We start from the raw sequence: 15,338 nt of genomic DNA on the forward strand, positions 1-15,338 counted from the left end.
CAATATCATAGCGAAAACTTCTCAAAATGTTTAAGACATATATAAATATAACTCCGTATAGACAGATAAAGTCTAAGAAAAAAACGTACCTCAGTACCATACAGAAAAAGGTACGGTGGCCTAGATGGCATTACACCTTTGGGGTACGCTCAGCTAGATGGCGCTAATATTAATATTTGACATTTTAACACATATCAAGCTAAGAATATGGGTCAAATTGTCAAAACTTAGGTTTAAAAGTTTTAAGCTTGTGTCGAGAGCTTGTGGCAGTCTATGCACTGTGATTACATATTTTACTTTGACAGTAACTCTCTATAATACTTGATCCTCTTTGGTATAATATACAAGTTACTCTATGGTTGGAATGTGTGATAGTGCTGCTCTCTGGCGGTAGAATAAAAATACTAAACATATGCCAAATTCTATAAAGAAGGCACCCCCACACTTGGCGCACGTGTCACCTTATCCAACCTCCCTTTGATATGCGAAAAAAACCGACACAGATACCAATCACTGACAAACACTATTCTCTCTCTCTCCAGACGTTCGTTGTTTCTTGTTTGTTGTTCCCTGTTTGCCAGCGATGCCCGCCACGAAACATACGGAACCCAATAAAAAAAACAATTGACGCTCACTAATCTATATATTCCTTGTCCGCAGACTCGTCAACTCAGTTCTTCAGGAGGAGCTCAAGCAGATACACGCATTCACTCAGAAGACGCTCACGCCCGACCAGTGGAAGGCTCAATAATGTACTAGAATAAACAATTAAAAAAAAAACTTTTTTTTTATTAAAAATGTTGAGCGGAGAGAATTTTTATACTGTGAGTGTGTCGGCGCCGGGGAAGGTTATACTGCATGGTGAGCATGCAGTTGTGTATGGGAAGACTGCTATCGCTGTGAGCCTTGGGCTCAGGAGCTCTATTGTTATAAAGGTAACTTTTTTAATTATTTTTTTAAGGTGGTAACACTGGTAACCCTTTTCCGGGCATAGTGCGATTGATTGAACTGATACGCGTCAAAAGAATTTCAACTTTAGTATTGCGGTTTAATGTTCAATTTTTTTTTAAAGTTTATAATATTTTCTTGAAATGTTTTGGTTTCCTGTCTTTCACTCAATTTAATTTCGCATACAATTTCTGATATTACAGTAAATAAATTAAAATGGCTTTTCGGCAAATCTTATTTCGCTTTCAAATTAATCATGAAAGCTAAATTAAATAAATAAATATTATAAATATTATAGGACATTCTTACACAGATTGACTGAGGCCCACGGTAAGCTCAAGAAGGCTTGTGTTGTGGGTACTCAGAAAACGATATATATATAATATATAAATACATACTTATATACATAGAAAACATCCATGACTCAGGAACAAATATCTGTGCTCATCACACAAATAAATGCCCTTACCGGGATTTGAACCCGGGACCGCGGCGTAGCAGGCAGGCTCACTACCGACTGCGCCAGACCGGTCGTCTAAATTAATTGTATTTGTTGACGCCGTATAGTTTTATTTCATACATTTCTTATGTATTTCACAGTTTGTTCAGTACACCAATAGATGGCATTAGTGGTAGCGATTTTGTAATATTAATTTGGTTTATTTAGGTAAAAAATGTCTCTAAAATACTTCAAAAAATATTAGAAATAACCTAAGTATGAAAATATGTGCATTTATGTACAATTAACATTATTTTGGTTATTGAAAATTAATTTAAAATGTACTCAATAGATGTCTCTTTGTTCCGAGCACGCAAGTCTGAATCGCGGTGTTAAGATTTTTTAGCATTCATATATAAGGTCCGAGGAACAAGGTGTCATCAGTTCCAAATCAGTTCTCAAACCAGTCAAGCAATATGTGAGTGTTATACATAGTGTTAAGTAACTAGTGGTGGTAATAAAGTAAAGTGTTTTATAAGTGGTGTGTGTCATTTTTGGACCTTTTACATGGTCCTTCGAGCCGGATAGATGGCTATTCGGTTCTAGTGCTCGACGGCAGAGGGCACTGTTCGGGTGCAGCAACTCGACGTCAACCACGGCCTGACGTCATCGGCAGCAGGCGTCATGTGTGACGTCACAACAGCGGAGTCATCGGCAGCGGCAACATCGTGTGACGTCACGGGAGCGGCGACATCGGGTGACTTCGTAAGCGGCGTCATCGGGTGACTTCGTCAGCGGCGTGTACATCGTGTGACGTCAGTAGTGGTCAAAGTGTGAGTGCCAGTGGTCAATTGTGAGTACTTTATTATTCATTACTGAGTGAGGACTTAGAAAATTTCATATGAAACTGGACTTAGTAAATTTCAATCGTATAATCTAGGACTTAGAAAAAATTCAATCCGATCGAGTCGAGACTTAGAAAATTCAGATCAGTAGCCAGGACTTAGAATATTTTTTGTTGTCAAACACTTAGAAATATCACAATGGAGAAACTTATCAAAATACAGGATGACTTGCAGTCTAGAATTGTTCGCGATTTTGAAAACTTCAAAAAGTCTCCCAAAGAACGACGCAACTCTATTGATTATCTAAATACTAGATTGGAATTATTAGAGGAATTATGGTTGCAATTTTCACGCACACATACGCATATTATTCAGAATAGCGAATCGGAAGCTTTAACCCAAAGCCCATATGTTGTGAATAATGTATATGATGACAGTGAAGAAGCATACATAAATTACAAATGCCTTGTCAAATCTATCCTCAGCAGCATCAAGCCAGCTTCATCATCCACACCGTCAAGCATGCAAGTCTCCGAGTATGGTACTTCAAGCATTAAAGTTGAAGAACGTATCAAACTTCCCAAGATCACAATACCGACGTTCTCCGGCCAGTATACTGAATGGGTGAGTTTTCGGGACATGTTTGTTTCGTTGATTCATAATAACAAGGATCTTGATGATGTTCAGAAGTTACATTACTTAAAAGGGCATTTAACTGGCGAAGCTGAACAGTTGTTGAGACACATTCCAATCACCAAGTATAACTACATCACCAGTTGGGAGCAACTTGACAAGCGGTACAACAACAAGAAATATTTATCAAACTGCATCCTGAAACGATTGTTGAGTCAACGCAATTTGGCTACTGAATCTGCTACAGCTCTTAAGGAGTTATTAGATACAACCAACGAGTGTCTACAAGCGCTGAAGAACTTAGGCATCGATGTTAAGAGTTGGGACGTTATTATTGTGCATCTAATGTGTTTAAAGTTAGATGCTGAGTCGCGAAAGCAATGGGAACTGAAGTCAATTGAAACCAACAATGAGCTTCCAACTTATGAGCAATTTCAAGCTTTTTTAGAGTCACGTTTTCGCGCATTGGAGTTCATTGACCCAAAGCTTTCCAGACCCAGCACCAACGCTCACCAAGCTTCTAGCTCTACTGTAAAGGTGCATCATGTTTCAGTTGTAAAAACCCAATCTTGTGCATTTTGTTCTGACGCCCATAAGATAAGTCATTGTAAAGAGTTTGCTAAACTTGACACTGATGCTCGTCGTGGTTTTGTCCAGTCACACAAGCTTTGCTTTAACTGTCTAGGATCTCATCACTCAGTATATGCATGCCGTCAATCGTCTAGATGCCAAATTTGCCAAAAGAAACATCATTCATTATTGCATTCCAGAAATAACACACCAGCAGCTGAGTCTCAGGAGACTCAAAATACAAATCACTCAGCTGCCTCAAATGTAGTTGCACCTACAGCTACATCTCACTCATCGCCGAATGATGAATCCACTACCACTAAAATCAAAAGCCATTTTTCGACATCTCGTAGGTTGGTTTTACTACCAACAGCATTAGTTAATGCCACATCGAAATCTGGTAAACTCATAACACTCAGGTGCTTTATCGACCAAGGATCAGAAGAGTCGTTCATCAAAGAGTCTGCGGTTCATCTGCTCGGACTGCCCAGGATTCCCAACAAAAGCACAATCACAAGACTATGTGAAGATGAAGAGGAGAGTTCCGTGAGCTCTAACTCGTCGGTGAAGTTAACAATCACATCTCGCGTAGACTCTGATTTTAAGGTAAGCATCAATGCTTTTGTGTTAAACAAACTCACATTGAATCTTCCAGAGAAACGAGTCAATGTTGAGTCTTGGTCCGAGCTCTCGAGTTTAAGTCTAGCAGATCCAACATTCAATGAACCGGGACAAATCGACTTGCTGCTTGGTGGAGAAGTTTATAGTCAAACACTCATGAGCGGTGTATTCAAAGCTCCACAAGGAGGACCCATCGCTCAGAAAACTTCCTTAGGCTGGATCATTTCCGGGCCGGTTCACTCAGGTGAGTCGGAATTACACAATAAGATCAGAGCTAACCACATTCATGTCATTGACAGCGAGGTTCGGAGGAAGCCTTCGAAGCTCGAAGCTGATCTTTTTGCGCCAGATTCAAAGAAGAAGAAGAAAATACACACTAAGGAAGAAAAGAAGCATGAAGAAACTTTTGCTGCCGCTACTAACAGGGAGTGTAGTGGTAGGTATTCAATCAAGTTACCTTTACGCGAAGAAAATATACGATGCGCCAAAGGTAAACTTAATTTTGCAGCAACCAAACAAGAAACTCAGCTGAAAGAGAGGTACAAGAAAGCAGCTGCCCACATCCACGGCAATGCTTCTTCTTCGGCAAGAAATAGATCCTCTAACAACTTCAGACAAGCAACCTGGAACAATAACAAGCAACGATTGATGGTAAATCATCATTATTTTAGAAATATAGGAAGCAACTTGGAGTTTATTTGGCTAGCGCCAGTTATTATCTGGCCGAAGTTATTCTACTACAGCAATCCTCATCACCTTCATGTAGTAAGTATTCCAGCTACCTGAATCCCAAAGTACGTTCCATTACCTCCACCTTCTAGTGATTTAAATGTCAATAATTTCGTACGACAGCGAAATCTCATCATACTTCTGAGTCAGCTATTGGTGTTGTGGCTTTGTTCAAAAACGATTAAATATTTTGCATCTAGATGGTTGTGAGGAATGCATAAAAAACGTTCAGGTACGGACAACATCACACGAGTAGTCAGTTTTGTGTAAAATAAAATCCCTCCTTCGGTCTATTGTTATTAAAATTGCATCTTTATCAAATAATATTGTTCTAATTGTTTCAATTTTGTATCGAGTAACTAATTTCATATTCCTTATTGTTTCAGATAAATGTAATAGGCATGTCAATGTTGTATTCATGTAATCACTTGCCTTGTATTTATCTGTTATATCATGCCATGGTGGGCGGAGTTAAGAACAAACTGCTTGTGTTCTTGGTGGGCGGTATGTTGACGCCGTATAGTTTTATTTCATACATTTCTTATGTATTTCACAGTTTGTTCAGTACACCAATAGATGGCATTAGTGGTAGCGATTTTGTAATATTAATTTGGTTTATTTAGGTAAAAAATGTCTCTAAAATACTTCAAAAAATATTAGAAATAACCTAAGTATGAAAATATGTGCATTTATGTACAATTAACATTATTTTGGTTATTGAAAATTAATTTAAAATGTACTCAATAGATGTCTCTTTGTTCCGAGCACGCAAGTCTGAATCGCGGTGTTAAGATTTTTTAGCATTCATATATAAGGTCCGAGGAACAAGGTGTCATCAGTTCCAAATCAGTTCTCAAACCAGTCAAGCAATATGTGAGTGTTATACATAGTGTTAAGTAACTAGTGGTGGTAATAAAGTAAAGTGTTTTATAAGTGGTGTGTGTCATTTTTGGACCTTTTACAGTATTAGACCTGGAATTTTTGAGAAACCTTACAAATTGGCACGGCCTGGAAAAGAGTTACCTACTAAAATAATATATACATAAATATCTTAATTATTATCATGCCAAACCTTGTGCCAAACTCTTAAAATATATCAGAAGTTCTATTTTTGCATCTAAAGTTTTTCTAAAAGATCTGAGAAGGTAGTTTTTGCAATTTATTTTAAGTTATCTTCTAATCTGTAAACCTTGGCAATCTTCTAGGTTTGCTTTATTTTAGATGAAGTAGATAAGAACTAGAGAAGTGACTTAATTTAGTCAGTAAGAATAACCATTATGAGGATATCTTATTTATTACACATGTTTTATTTTTTTCTCTTTTTTATGTATTTATTTGTACCTAACTAGACTAATTTAATGATTAATTTCAAGTAAAAATAATGAAGCATAACATTTTGTAAAACTTCCAAAAATCAATTGCGTTTAAATAAAATAAAAAAAATATTTGAAATGTCCTTAAAAAGTTTATGGAATTAACACAAAAGCAATATTATTGAAATTTCATGCTTAATTATCATTTATCGTCATAAAACTGACAGTAAGTTAATTTTTATTAACGACTTACGCTAACTTTGGGTCCCAAATTCTGAAAATACCCATTAATATGCATTATGATACAAGTGCACCAAATTGGTCAAAATTGTGATCATAATAAGAGAGCCGATGTGTGTAATTTCATGTTCATAACTAAATTTTTCAAAGTCTGTTCGGTAGTTTAAGGTTGATGAGGTAACAGACAGACAAACACAGCTACAATCGCATTATATCATCATCTGCTACTTTTGCTTTATTAGCTGTGTATTTGTGTGTTTTTTCGCTTGATATGAAAGAGCCTTTAGCTATATTTGTGTGTACCTAGGGTTGCAAAAAAACGTTTTTTTTTCTGGCTTGAAAAAAAAACATGAAAAAAACCGTGAAAAAAAAACAGTTTTTTTTTCTGGATCATGTTTTTTTTCTAAAGTACGAAATCTCAAAATTTGCAAAGCAATTTAAGCAATTAATACTTTTATACGGTTTTTTACTATTAAACACATTTAATCAAATAATTTTAATTTCTGGTCTTATAAAAGTAACATTTACGAAATCTGTAGTTGGTAGTTATCACTATTTACTGTTGGCAACACCACCACCTCTCCGCGTTGCACGCCGCATCGGGGATTTCCCAATAAACGTTTGTATACTGAATGTTAATCGAATTAAAATGTACGTTATTATTATTGAAGCACGTTACAACTCACGAAAAACCGTTATTGTCGAATTATTTGTTCATCTGAAAAAAAAAACCATATTTAGAAAAAAACAAGGGTGCTCGGTTTTTTTTCATGTTTTTTTTTCAAAATTCTGAAAAAAAAACATTTGTTTTTTTTTCTATTTGCAACCCTATGTGTACCTAATGAAATAAGTAACATATCATTTGTGTATGTATGGGTTGTATGAGTTTTTCATCCATTTGCAATGCGCGCGGGCATAAGGGGCATATTTTGTCGGAGGTTGTGAATGTTGTGATGCGATTCCAATGCAGTTTTTTGTCCCGTTATTATTTATCAATAAGTCACATTGATAATCATTAATCGCATACAGAAAAAGAAAACAATAGTTTTGTACTTATAAACACAATTATAAAAGGGTTATATTTTAAACACCTAATATTTTTTTAGTTTGGTTAAAAATAAAAATTGTAAGATAAATATGTTGTCTTCAAGTTTAATAAAGTTACATTAGCATTATTCTCTTCATTTTTTTTTCAAAATAAGTACACGCTGAAGTAATAATCACTTTTTTTTTAATGTTAATTTTTGTAATGCTGGTAAACTATTTAAATCATTTTATAGTTAAACTAAGAAAAAAAAACCACGGAAACTAGTATAGTATATCACAATAGCTTTTGCAAAGTGTCACGCCGTTTTTAACACACTCAGTGCCAGTGACCCGACTATCGGGTTCACTGTTTATATTAGATTTTTTAATATAAGGAATTCTGCATGTTTCAGCTGCGCTCTTAACGCGTAGCATGCGTTGGCATCGAATGTGTTTTGAATGATTTGCGGTTAGTTTCACTAGACTTATATTGACCGGGATATACCTAGAGCATGATTACCTTTTTTGATGTTGGTCAAGCTCCCGACATTTCGACGCAGTTCTACGTATCATGGTCACGGGTAAAAAACTGAAGATGTCGGGATGTAACTGCGTCGAAAAAATGCATATAAAATCACCAGACATTTTACCATCAATTTTGGTGCAACATTGTCGCTTTAAAGGAATATAATGTCCGAAGCCAGCTGGAATAGTTTTTTTTTTTTTTTTATATGAGTAAAATTACCCTTAATTGATCATCTACCTAGGAAACACATGTATGAATTCCTTTATTTCTACCACGCTTCACAGAAATTGCTAGAAAATGTACAATGTCTGGTAATCACGATTTCAATCCGTAAATATAAGTCTACTGAATGTGTTTGCGCGCCTGCTCCATTTGGGGTCACATACCACTCAACCAATCTCTAATACACCTCGTTTTTCAGGAAGTAAAAACGGTCGGAGAACCAGCGGTGTACATCCACCTCCCCTGCGTCGGTCTCCAAGAGACCATTCCCCTCACCCCGACCGTGAAGGCCCTCTTCAACCCTCAGCTCTGCCACGGCGTCACTGGCAAGTTCTCCTGGAAGATACCTGGACACCTCGACCATGACAACCACCTGAGGAAGGTCAATGAGTTCCTCCATCAGATCAAGCCGAATTTCGATGAGCTGCCGAACAACCAGAAGAATTCTTTGAGGAGCTTCCTTTATATGTTCTCGGGGATTTTTGGGAGTACGAATTTGCAGGTAAATATTGTGTTGTTTTATTTTGGACTTGAAGGGTTTAAACGAGAACCAATTGACACTAAAATCGTCCTTTGTACTTATCGTGTTTTGGGGATCGATAAAAAAGTTAAATTTACTTAATAACTTGTTGTAAGCTACATCCCTTGCTACATTAATATTAGACGTGCAACTTCATTACCCATTTTTAAAAAAATGTTGAAGGATCATTATTTGTCTACTTCATAAACTTTCTGTTTTCCAAGAAATTTCAGGTCGTTGAAATGGTCTTCATAGTTATATCTCATATATTGTTGTATTTATTAGTATATGTAGTCTATCATAGTTTTTATATTTGTAGTATATGTATTTTATTATATTGTACATTTAGGTACTAGCCTTCTGTTCTTCTTTGCACCACCCGTAAATTTTATTCCGATCGCCACTCGACTATCTGAAGGTTGTCTGTAAGAGACCGCTGTTTTAGCGATAAGACCGCCTGTTGTTACCTACCACGTTGTATCTGTTCTGAATTATGTTTCTTTTTCTTCTGTAGTGTGCAATAAAGTATTTTATTATTATTATTATCCCTTGTAACAATCCTTACATCGTACATATTATGTTAGAATAGAATATAATAGAATGCATTTATTCGTTAACACACACACACACAAAATAAACATGTTACAAATAAGAAGACATAAACAAGAAGGAGGTGCTACGAAATGGTCTAATCTCATCATATTTCTGGCGACTTCCAGCGCTCATCTTCCGATCACACCATCCGGTGAAACAATCACGACAGGTAAAAAAATATATAGAAAACATACATTATAGAAAATGATCATAATTTGAAGGAATTCCTAGGCATATTACTTCATTCTTATGCTGTACAGGTACTCATTCTGATTAATATAAATTCCTCTTTAATCTTTATCCTTTTTATGCATTTGCATTAGATTGTATTTTCATTCTAAACAAGTCAATAAAGCGTCGAGGACGGACATTAAATTATAATAAATCAAGGGATTCCAGAGCAAAAATGTTAGTGATGTCTAGGATGCAAACTACCTAACCTAACTAGTTAGAAAATGCGTCAAGTAGTATAGACATGTTCCCTATGAAGTAGCCTCTACAAAAAAAATGTTCATTTCTCAACGACCGGTCTGGCGTAGTCGGCAGTGAGCCTGTGGTCGGGGGTTCGAATCCCGGTAAGGGCATTTATTTGTGTGATGAATACAGATATTTGTTCCTGAGTCATGGATGTTTTCTATGTATATCGTCGCCTAGCACCCATATTATGACATTACAAGCTTTGCTTAGTTTGGGGCTAGGTTGATTCGTGTAAGGTGTCCCCCAATATTTATTTATTTATTTATTATCTCCAGGTGAAATCCATGGACATCTCAATGGGCTCCGAGCTGACCATCGGCGCCGGGACCGGCAGTTCTGCCTCGTTCGCAGTTTGCCTCGCGGGTGCCTTACTGAGACTGATGGCGTTACGAGCGCGAGGCAGCTATGAGCCTCCTGGCGACTTTGAGCCGCGCGAGGCAGAAGCGATATCAGCCTGGGCGTATAACTGCGAGCGGATCATGCATGGGACGCCTTCAGGTGAGTCGAGTTTATATTTAGACATACTTTCAATCGTTGTACGGTACGTGGGCTTGTAACTATAGAATGGATAGTTCTGCCTCATTGTTTTCCTCGCGAGATTTACTGAGACTGATGGCGTTAGGCGCGCAAGGCAACTACGAGCCTCCTGTGGTGGATTAACCCTCTGGATTTTCGTTGGTGCAAGTGGCCCTAAGGAATTTATAATGCAGTGAGGTTACGGTAGTGATAGTCAAGTTACCTATTATTTATAGGTTTCTACGATTTATAAAATAGACTTACCACTCTTTACGCAAACTTGACAATCAGAATGCATACCTAGTTATCTACATTTTCCATGAAAAATAGCTTGATCAAGAAGGCCAAAATAGACATTTGCTAGTAAATATTAAATTTGCTTTTTACGTCAGGCAATATACCTACATATTTGGTTTTATTTAATTATGTGGCTTATACAAATACATACATATGATATCAGCCAATAACTAATTAAAGTTGAATAAGTGTTAATTGTTCGTAAGGTAACATATGTTCAAATATTATTTTAAAGACAGACGTCAACAACGTTGCAATTGCACACATTCTTATTTTTTATAAATGGATTAACAAATGTGAGTGTGCACTGGAAAACGCCTCACTTTGTCGATTGCTAATATAAAGCCGCTTTGTCAGTTTATTCATATAAAGATACAAGTAAATCTCGCCTTAATGTTAACCGACAAAGTGGGACGTTTTACTAAACACACTTACAAATATAAACAATATTTAAGAAAATAATTTGATTTGGGTGTCCATAGGTGCCAGCTAGTGATCGCTTACCATCAGGCGCCTGTGCCTCCTGTCGCAAAAATATCTGTGAAAAGTGACGTTGTACAAATCACGCGTAAAAATTCACGCATCATTCAAACGTGGAATAATTCAAAGTTTATTAACTCCGCTTAACTCTCGAAATTTTATTTAGTCCACCGGTTTGCATATAGAATCATCGAGGCAATTGGCAAACGCCCTTGGCACACATCGGGGCTCGAACCTTGAACCGGCCAGCTTGACCTTGCACTGTCAAATGCGAATCAGTTAAGAATTATTCGATGAATTGACTTGCTTTTGAACTTATTTCTCTGAATGCATCCATACATTTGATGGATGATTTACTCTACGACTACTTCTTATCATTATCATTCAATTATCGATAATTATTTAACCAGAAATGTTTTATAATCAATACAATAAGTGCTTTAAAACGAAGTAAGAATTAGGTGCTAATATAAAATGTATTACTGCTGGTATACAGTGCAGTAATGCAATTAAACGCACAACAATTTATTACTTTGCAAGGACATGTAACAAGTGTATATAACAACTTCGTAAATCTGTAGACCTGACATTGTATCTTTACTTGGAGATCTTTGAGTGAAGAGGATCGAGTGTACACGGTGTGACATGAGCATATTCCTCATCATATTAGAAGATTAAAATGTCATATAAACTAAAATTTTGAACCCGTTACCACTTTATTTCTAAATGGGCTTAATCATGGCCATATACTAGCTGAGGCGAAGACGTAGCCTACGATAGAGTGAGCTTGCCCAGAAGGTGCCCGTTTACCCCTTATTTAAAAGAGAAAAGTTCGTAAATACTCTCTGTCTATTGTCAGTAAATAAGAACAAAGAAAACTATATGCATCCTTTTCTTTAGGGTGCTAGAGAAAAGGATACCTATAGTTTTCTTTGTTCTTATTTACTGACAGACTTGTTTGACAGAGTAAGTATATAACTTCTTTTTTTACTTTTTTCAGGCATAGATAACGAGACCTGCACATTCGGCTCCATAGTCTCCTTCAAGAAAGGAACCAAGCCCCGTCACCTCGACATTCGGCTGAACTTGCGAGTGCTCCTCGTGGATTCGCGCGTGAACCGCGAAACTCACGCCCTGCTAGTCAAAGTGGCGGGCATACGGCAGAGGAATACGGCGGCCGTGGACCATGTGATGAACGCTTTGGATGACATCGCGCACACTGCCACGCAGGTAACTAGTAGCTCCTGTTGTCTTCTGGTAGCCTGGTACTTTTAGGCCGTTTTCACATTATCCGATCCGATATCGGATGTTGGACCGACATCCTACATCCGATATCGGATCGGATAATGTGAAAACGGCCTTAGATTCAGGTGCAAGGCTTGCGTCCGGCAGAGAAACAGCGGCTGTGGACATGAACGCTTTGGATGACATCGCGCACACTGCCACTCAGGTAACTCCCAGTGTCCTATGGTAGCCTGGTACCTGATGCAGGTAGAAGGCTCTTTGTTACCCCTTCTGTCAACTGTCGAATGAGCTATGTATGTATCAGCGGCTGTGGACCATGTGATGAACGCTTTGGACGCGCACACTACCACTCAGAGTGTTATGGCAGCCTGGTATACTTTTAGATACAGACCGTAGGACTTAATGACAAGATGGCCTCTTCTGTCTGTCAAATGTAAAATAACCTCTCACTCCGCGATTCTATCGCCGCGCTACAAGTACATGCCGGCGGCCGCGAGTTCGCGGCCCGTTCACTGGTGACGACCTTCACGCGGCGCAATAGAATTCAATGTCGGCTGCTCGCGTGCGGTCCGTTTGTCAATGTAGGTAAGAATTTAGAATGGCGACATTTTGTGAACAACAAAGGAGTGAGCCTTCTCACCTTCTGTACTTGTACTATTATATATTATGTGGTTTAACTTACAAATGACTACCAACTTCTCCAAGTTATCACTGTATTTCATGGCAATATGATCAAAATACTGGAACACTGCGTAAGTGCGTTTTCGACCGATATCCCATACATTACAGGCGCCATCTTGGATTTTTTCTATTGAAATCCTTCCGACATCCGATATCGGATCGGATAATGTGAAAACGGCCTAAGCATACAGTCGAACTTCCATTTTAATAACTGGCTTATAAAAACATTTAATCATGACTGTATCTAATCTGTTACAGGTTTTGGAAAAACTCGCCGGTGGCAAGTGTCCAGGAGATACGGACGCGGATTATCAACACTTAGGAGTAAGTTTACTTTGTACAATATACTTTTCCCATGCCTATTCATAATGTCAAATTATATCAGGCCGTCCCTATCGCACTTACAAATAGTGCGATAGGGACGGCCTGCTACTTTATCGTCTATCGCGCGACCATGCTTCCCGTGCAGGCGTATTAAGCATGGTCGCGCGATAAATGATAAAACGTCAGGCCGTCTCTATCTCACAAATAGCACTATAGGGACGGCTTGATGTTTTATCAATTTTATCATTTATCGCGCGACCATGGTTGTCTGCCTGCCGGCGTATCATGCTTCCAATTTTATCACTTATCTGCGTGGATAAAGCATCCGTCACGTTCTGGCAAGTATGTCAGTGTGAGAGTGACAGGTGTCTTATCCACGTGGATAAGTGATAAAATTGAAAGCATGATACGCCGGCTGGTTGAGTTACCTGAAAGATATAATTACAATATACAAGATGTTACATTAACCACTGAAGTCGTAATTTCAGAATTACGTGGTTGTAACACACGTATGTTGATTACCCAATTTCCCCATACTTTTTTTTATTATTATAAACTGGCCAGTGATTGACCTTAGTCGCACCTGATGGAAAGTGACGACAAGGTCGAGTTGTAGCTCACTGGTTCAGTAATAGCCTATTCACTCTTGACTTGAATACACCTGCTTATAGTGTTATGCTAATAATAATAAAATAAAATAAAAAGCCTTTTATTTCATGCAAGTTCGTTACAATTTTTGTTAAACATAAGAGAAGAAAAAAGTATATATATATATATTATGGTAAATGTTGTCGTGTTGTGTATCTTAGCTATGTAGATATCTTTGATATGCACGAACCCCTCCTCAGGTGAAGGTGAAGGCCTCCTCTAAAGAGCTCCATTTGTCTCTATCCTGCGCTATGTGTGACCAGCAGGGCCCAGCCATTTGTCTTATCTCGTCTTCCCATCTCGTGTGCGGTCTTGCTTTACGACGTTTGCCTTGTGGGCCCTTCCATTTCGTTACCCTGCTAGTCCACCTTTCGTGTTATGCTAAAATGTACCATAAATGTTTTAGGAACTGTGGGACATGAACCACTGTCTTTTGGCGGCGTTGGGCGTGTCGCACCCGGCCTTGGAAGCTATCAGGAGCCAGGCGAAGGCGCGGAACCTCGCGTGCAAGCTCACGGGCGCTGGCGGCGGGGGGTAAGTACTTACGCAATATTTTTCTTTAGTCTTTCTCCACTAGTCGTGTATTGGAATAGCTCTAAGGTTTTGCTATCATCTCAATTCATGCTTTGGAAAATATTGATGAAATGATTTTTCAGAAACTGTTATAATAATTCTTTTCTTCCTTTCTGTCTGTATCCTGGTCACGGCACCAAAATGTAATCGCAAAGAAAGGGAAATTACAACAAATAAAATTTCTTAGACATTTAGCAGTCACCCTAGTTAAGAATCGTACTGATTTCGCGCAAATAAATTAGTTGAAAAAAAGACATACTGTAGTACTTATGGTATGGAATTATAACATAAAATAATGCCTTTTGGCATTAAGTCCGCCATTTCTACATTTTTATGTATATTTTGTGCAATAAACTTTTAATAAATAAATATAATTCTAGAATAGAAGATTCAGCAAGTAGATTTCTAATTTAGTTTAATTCATATTAAGTATTTAGTATAATGTTGACATGTAAAAGTGCCTCTGTTCCCCTGTATAAATGTTTTTGACTTTTTTTTTAGAAAATACCGTGCAATTTTACTTATCACTTTTATCCCTCCCACAGCTACGCAATGATCCTGATCCCGCCTTCAACCCCGCGCAGCACAGTAGATGGTCTGACGGGGCAGCTGCTGGAGAACGGGTTCCGCGTCACCGAGACCTGCCTCGGCGGCCCCGGCGTGCAGCTCGAGATGTGACACAGGGAGCGCGGCTAACGGTAATGACTGGCTGTGTCTACTGTACGACTGCATCCTGATCCTTTATTCCTGACACTATCTAGGAAACCAATTTTTTATGGGATGGGTAAACAATCTTTTTTTTATTATAAATGGGCTTACTCTTGGCCACAGACTAGCCAAAGGCAAAGACGTGGCCTACGATGGACTGAGC

The 15,338-nt window shown here is 38.1% G+C and overlaps 1 protein-coding gene across 1 annotated transcript in view; it reads left to right on the forward strand.

Moving 5' to 3' along the window:
- The window catches only part of LOC125236301 (mevalonate kinase), a 39,464-nt gene that overhangs the window by 22,954 nt on the left and 1,172 nt on the right, over positions 1-15,338 (forward strand). Inside the window, exons 3-9 of the mRNA XM_048143040.1 lie at positions 661-935; positions 8,312-8,614; positions 9,979-10,201; positions 11,997-12,226; positions 13,181-13,246; positions 14,301-14,428; positions 15,013-15,165. Of these exons, the coding sequence (XP_047998997.1) occupies positions 798-935; positions 8,312-8,614; positions 9,979-10,201; positions 11,997-12,226; positions 13,181-13,246; positions 14,301-14,428; positions 15,013-15,145 (1,221 nt within the window). The 5' untranslated portion in view covers positions 661-797 and the 3' untranslated portion in view covers positions 15,146-15,165. The remainder of the gene's footprint in view (positions 1-660; positions 936-8,311; positions 8,615-9,978; positions 10,202-11,996; positions 12,227-13,180; positions 13,247-14,300; positions 14,429-15,012; positions 15,166-15,338) is intronic.

This window comes from Leguminivora glycinivorella, chromosome 19 (assembly GCF_023078275.1).
Source record: "Leguminivora glycinivorella isolate SPB_JAAS2020 chromosome 19, LegGlyc_1.1, whole genome shotgun sequence".
Lineage (NCBI taxonomy): Eukaryota > Metazoa > Arthropoda > Insecta > Lepidoptera > Tortricidae > Leguminivora > Leguminivora glycinivorella.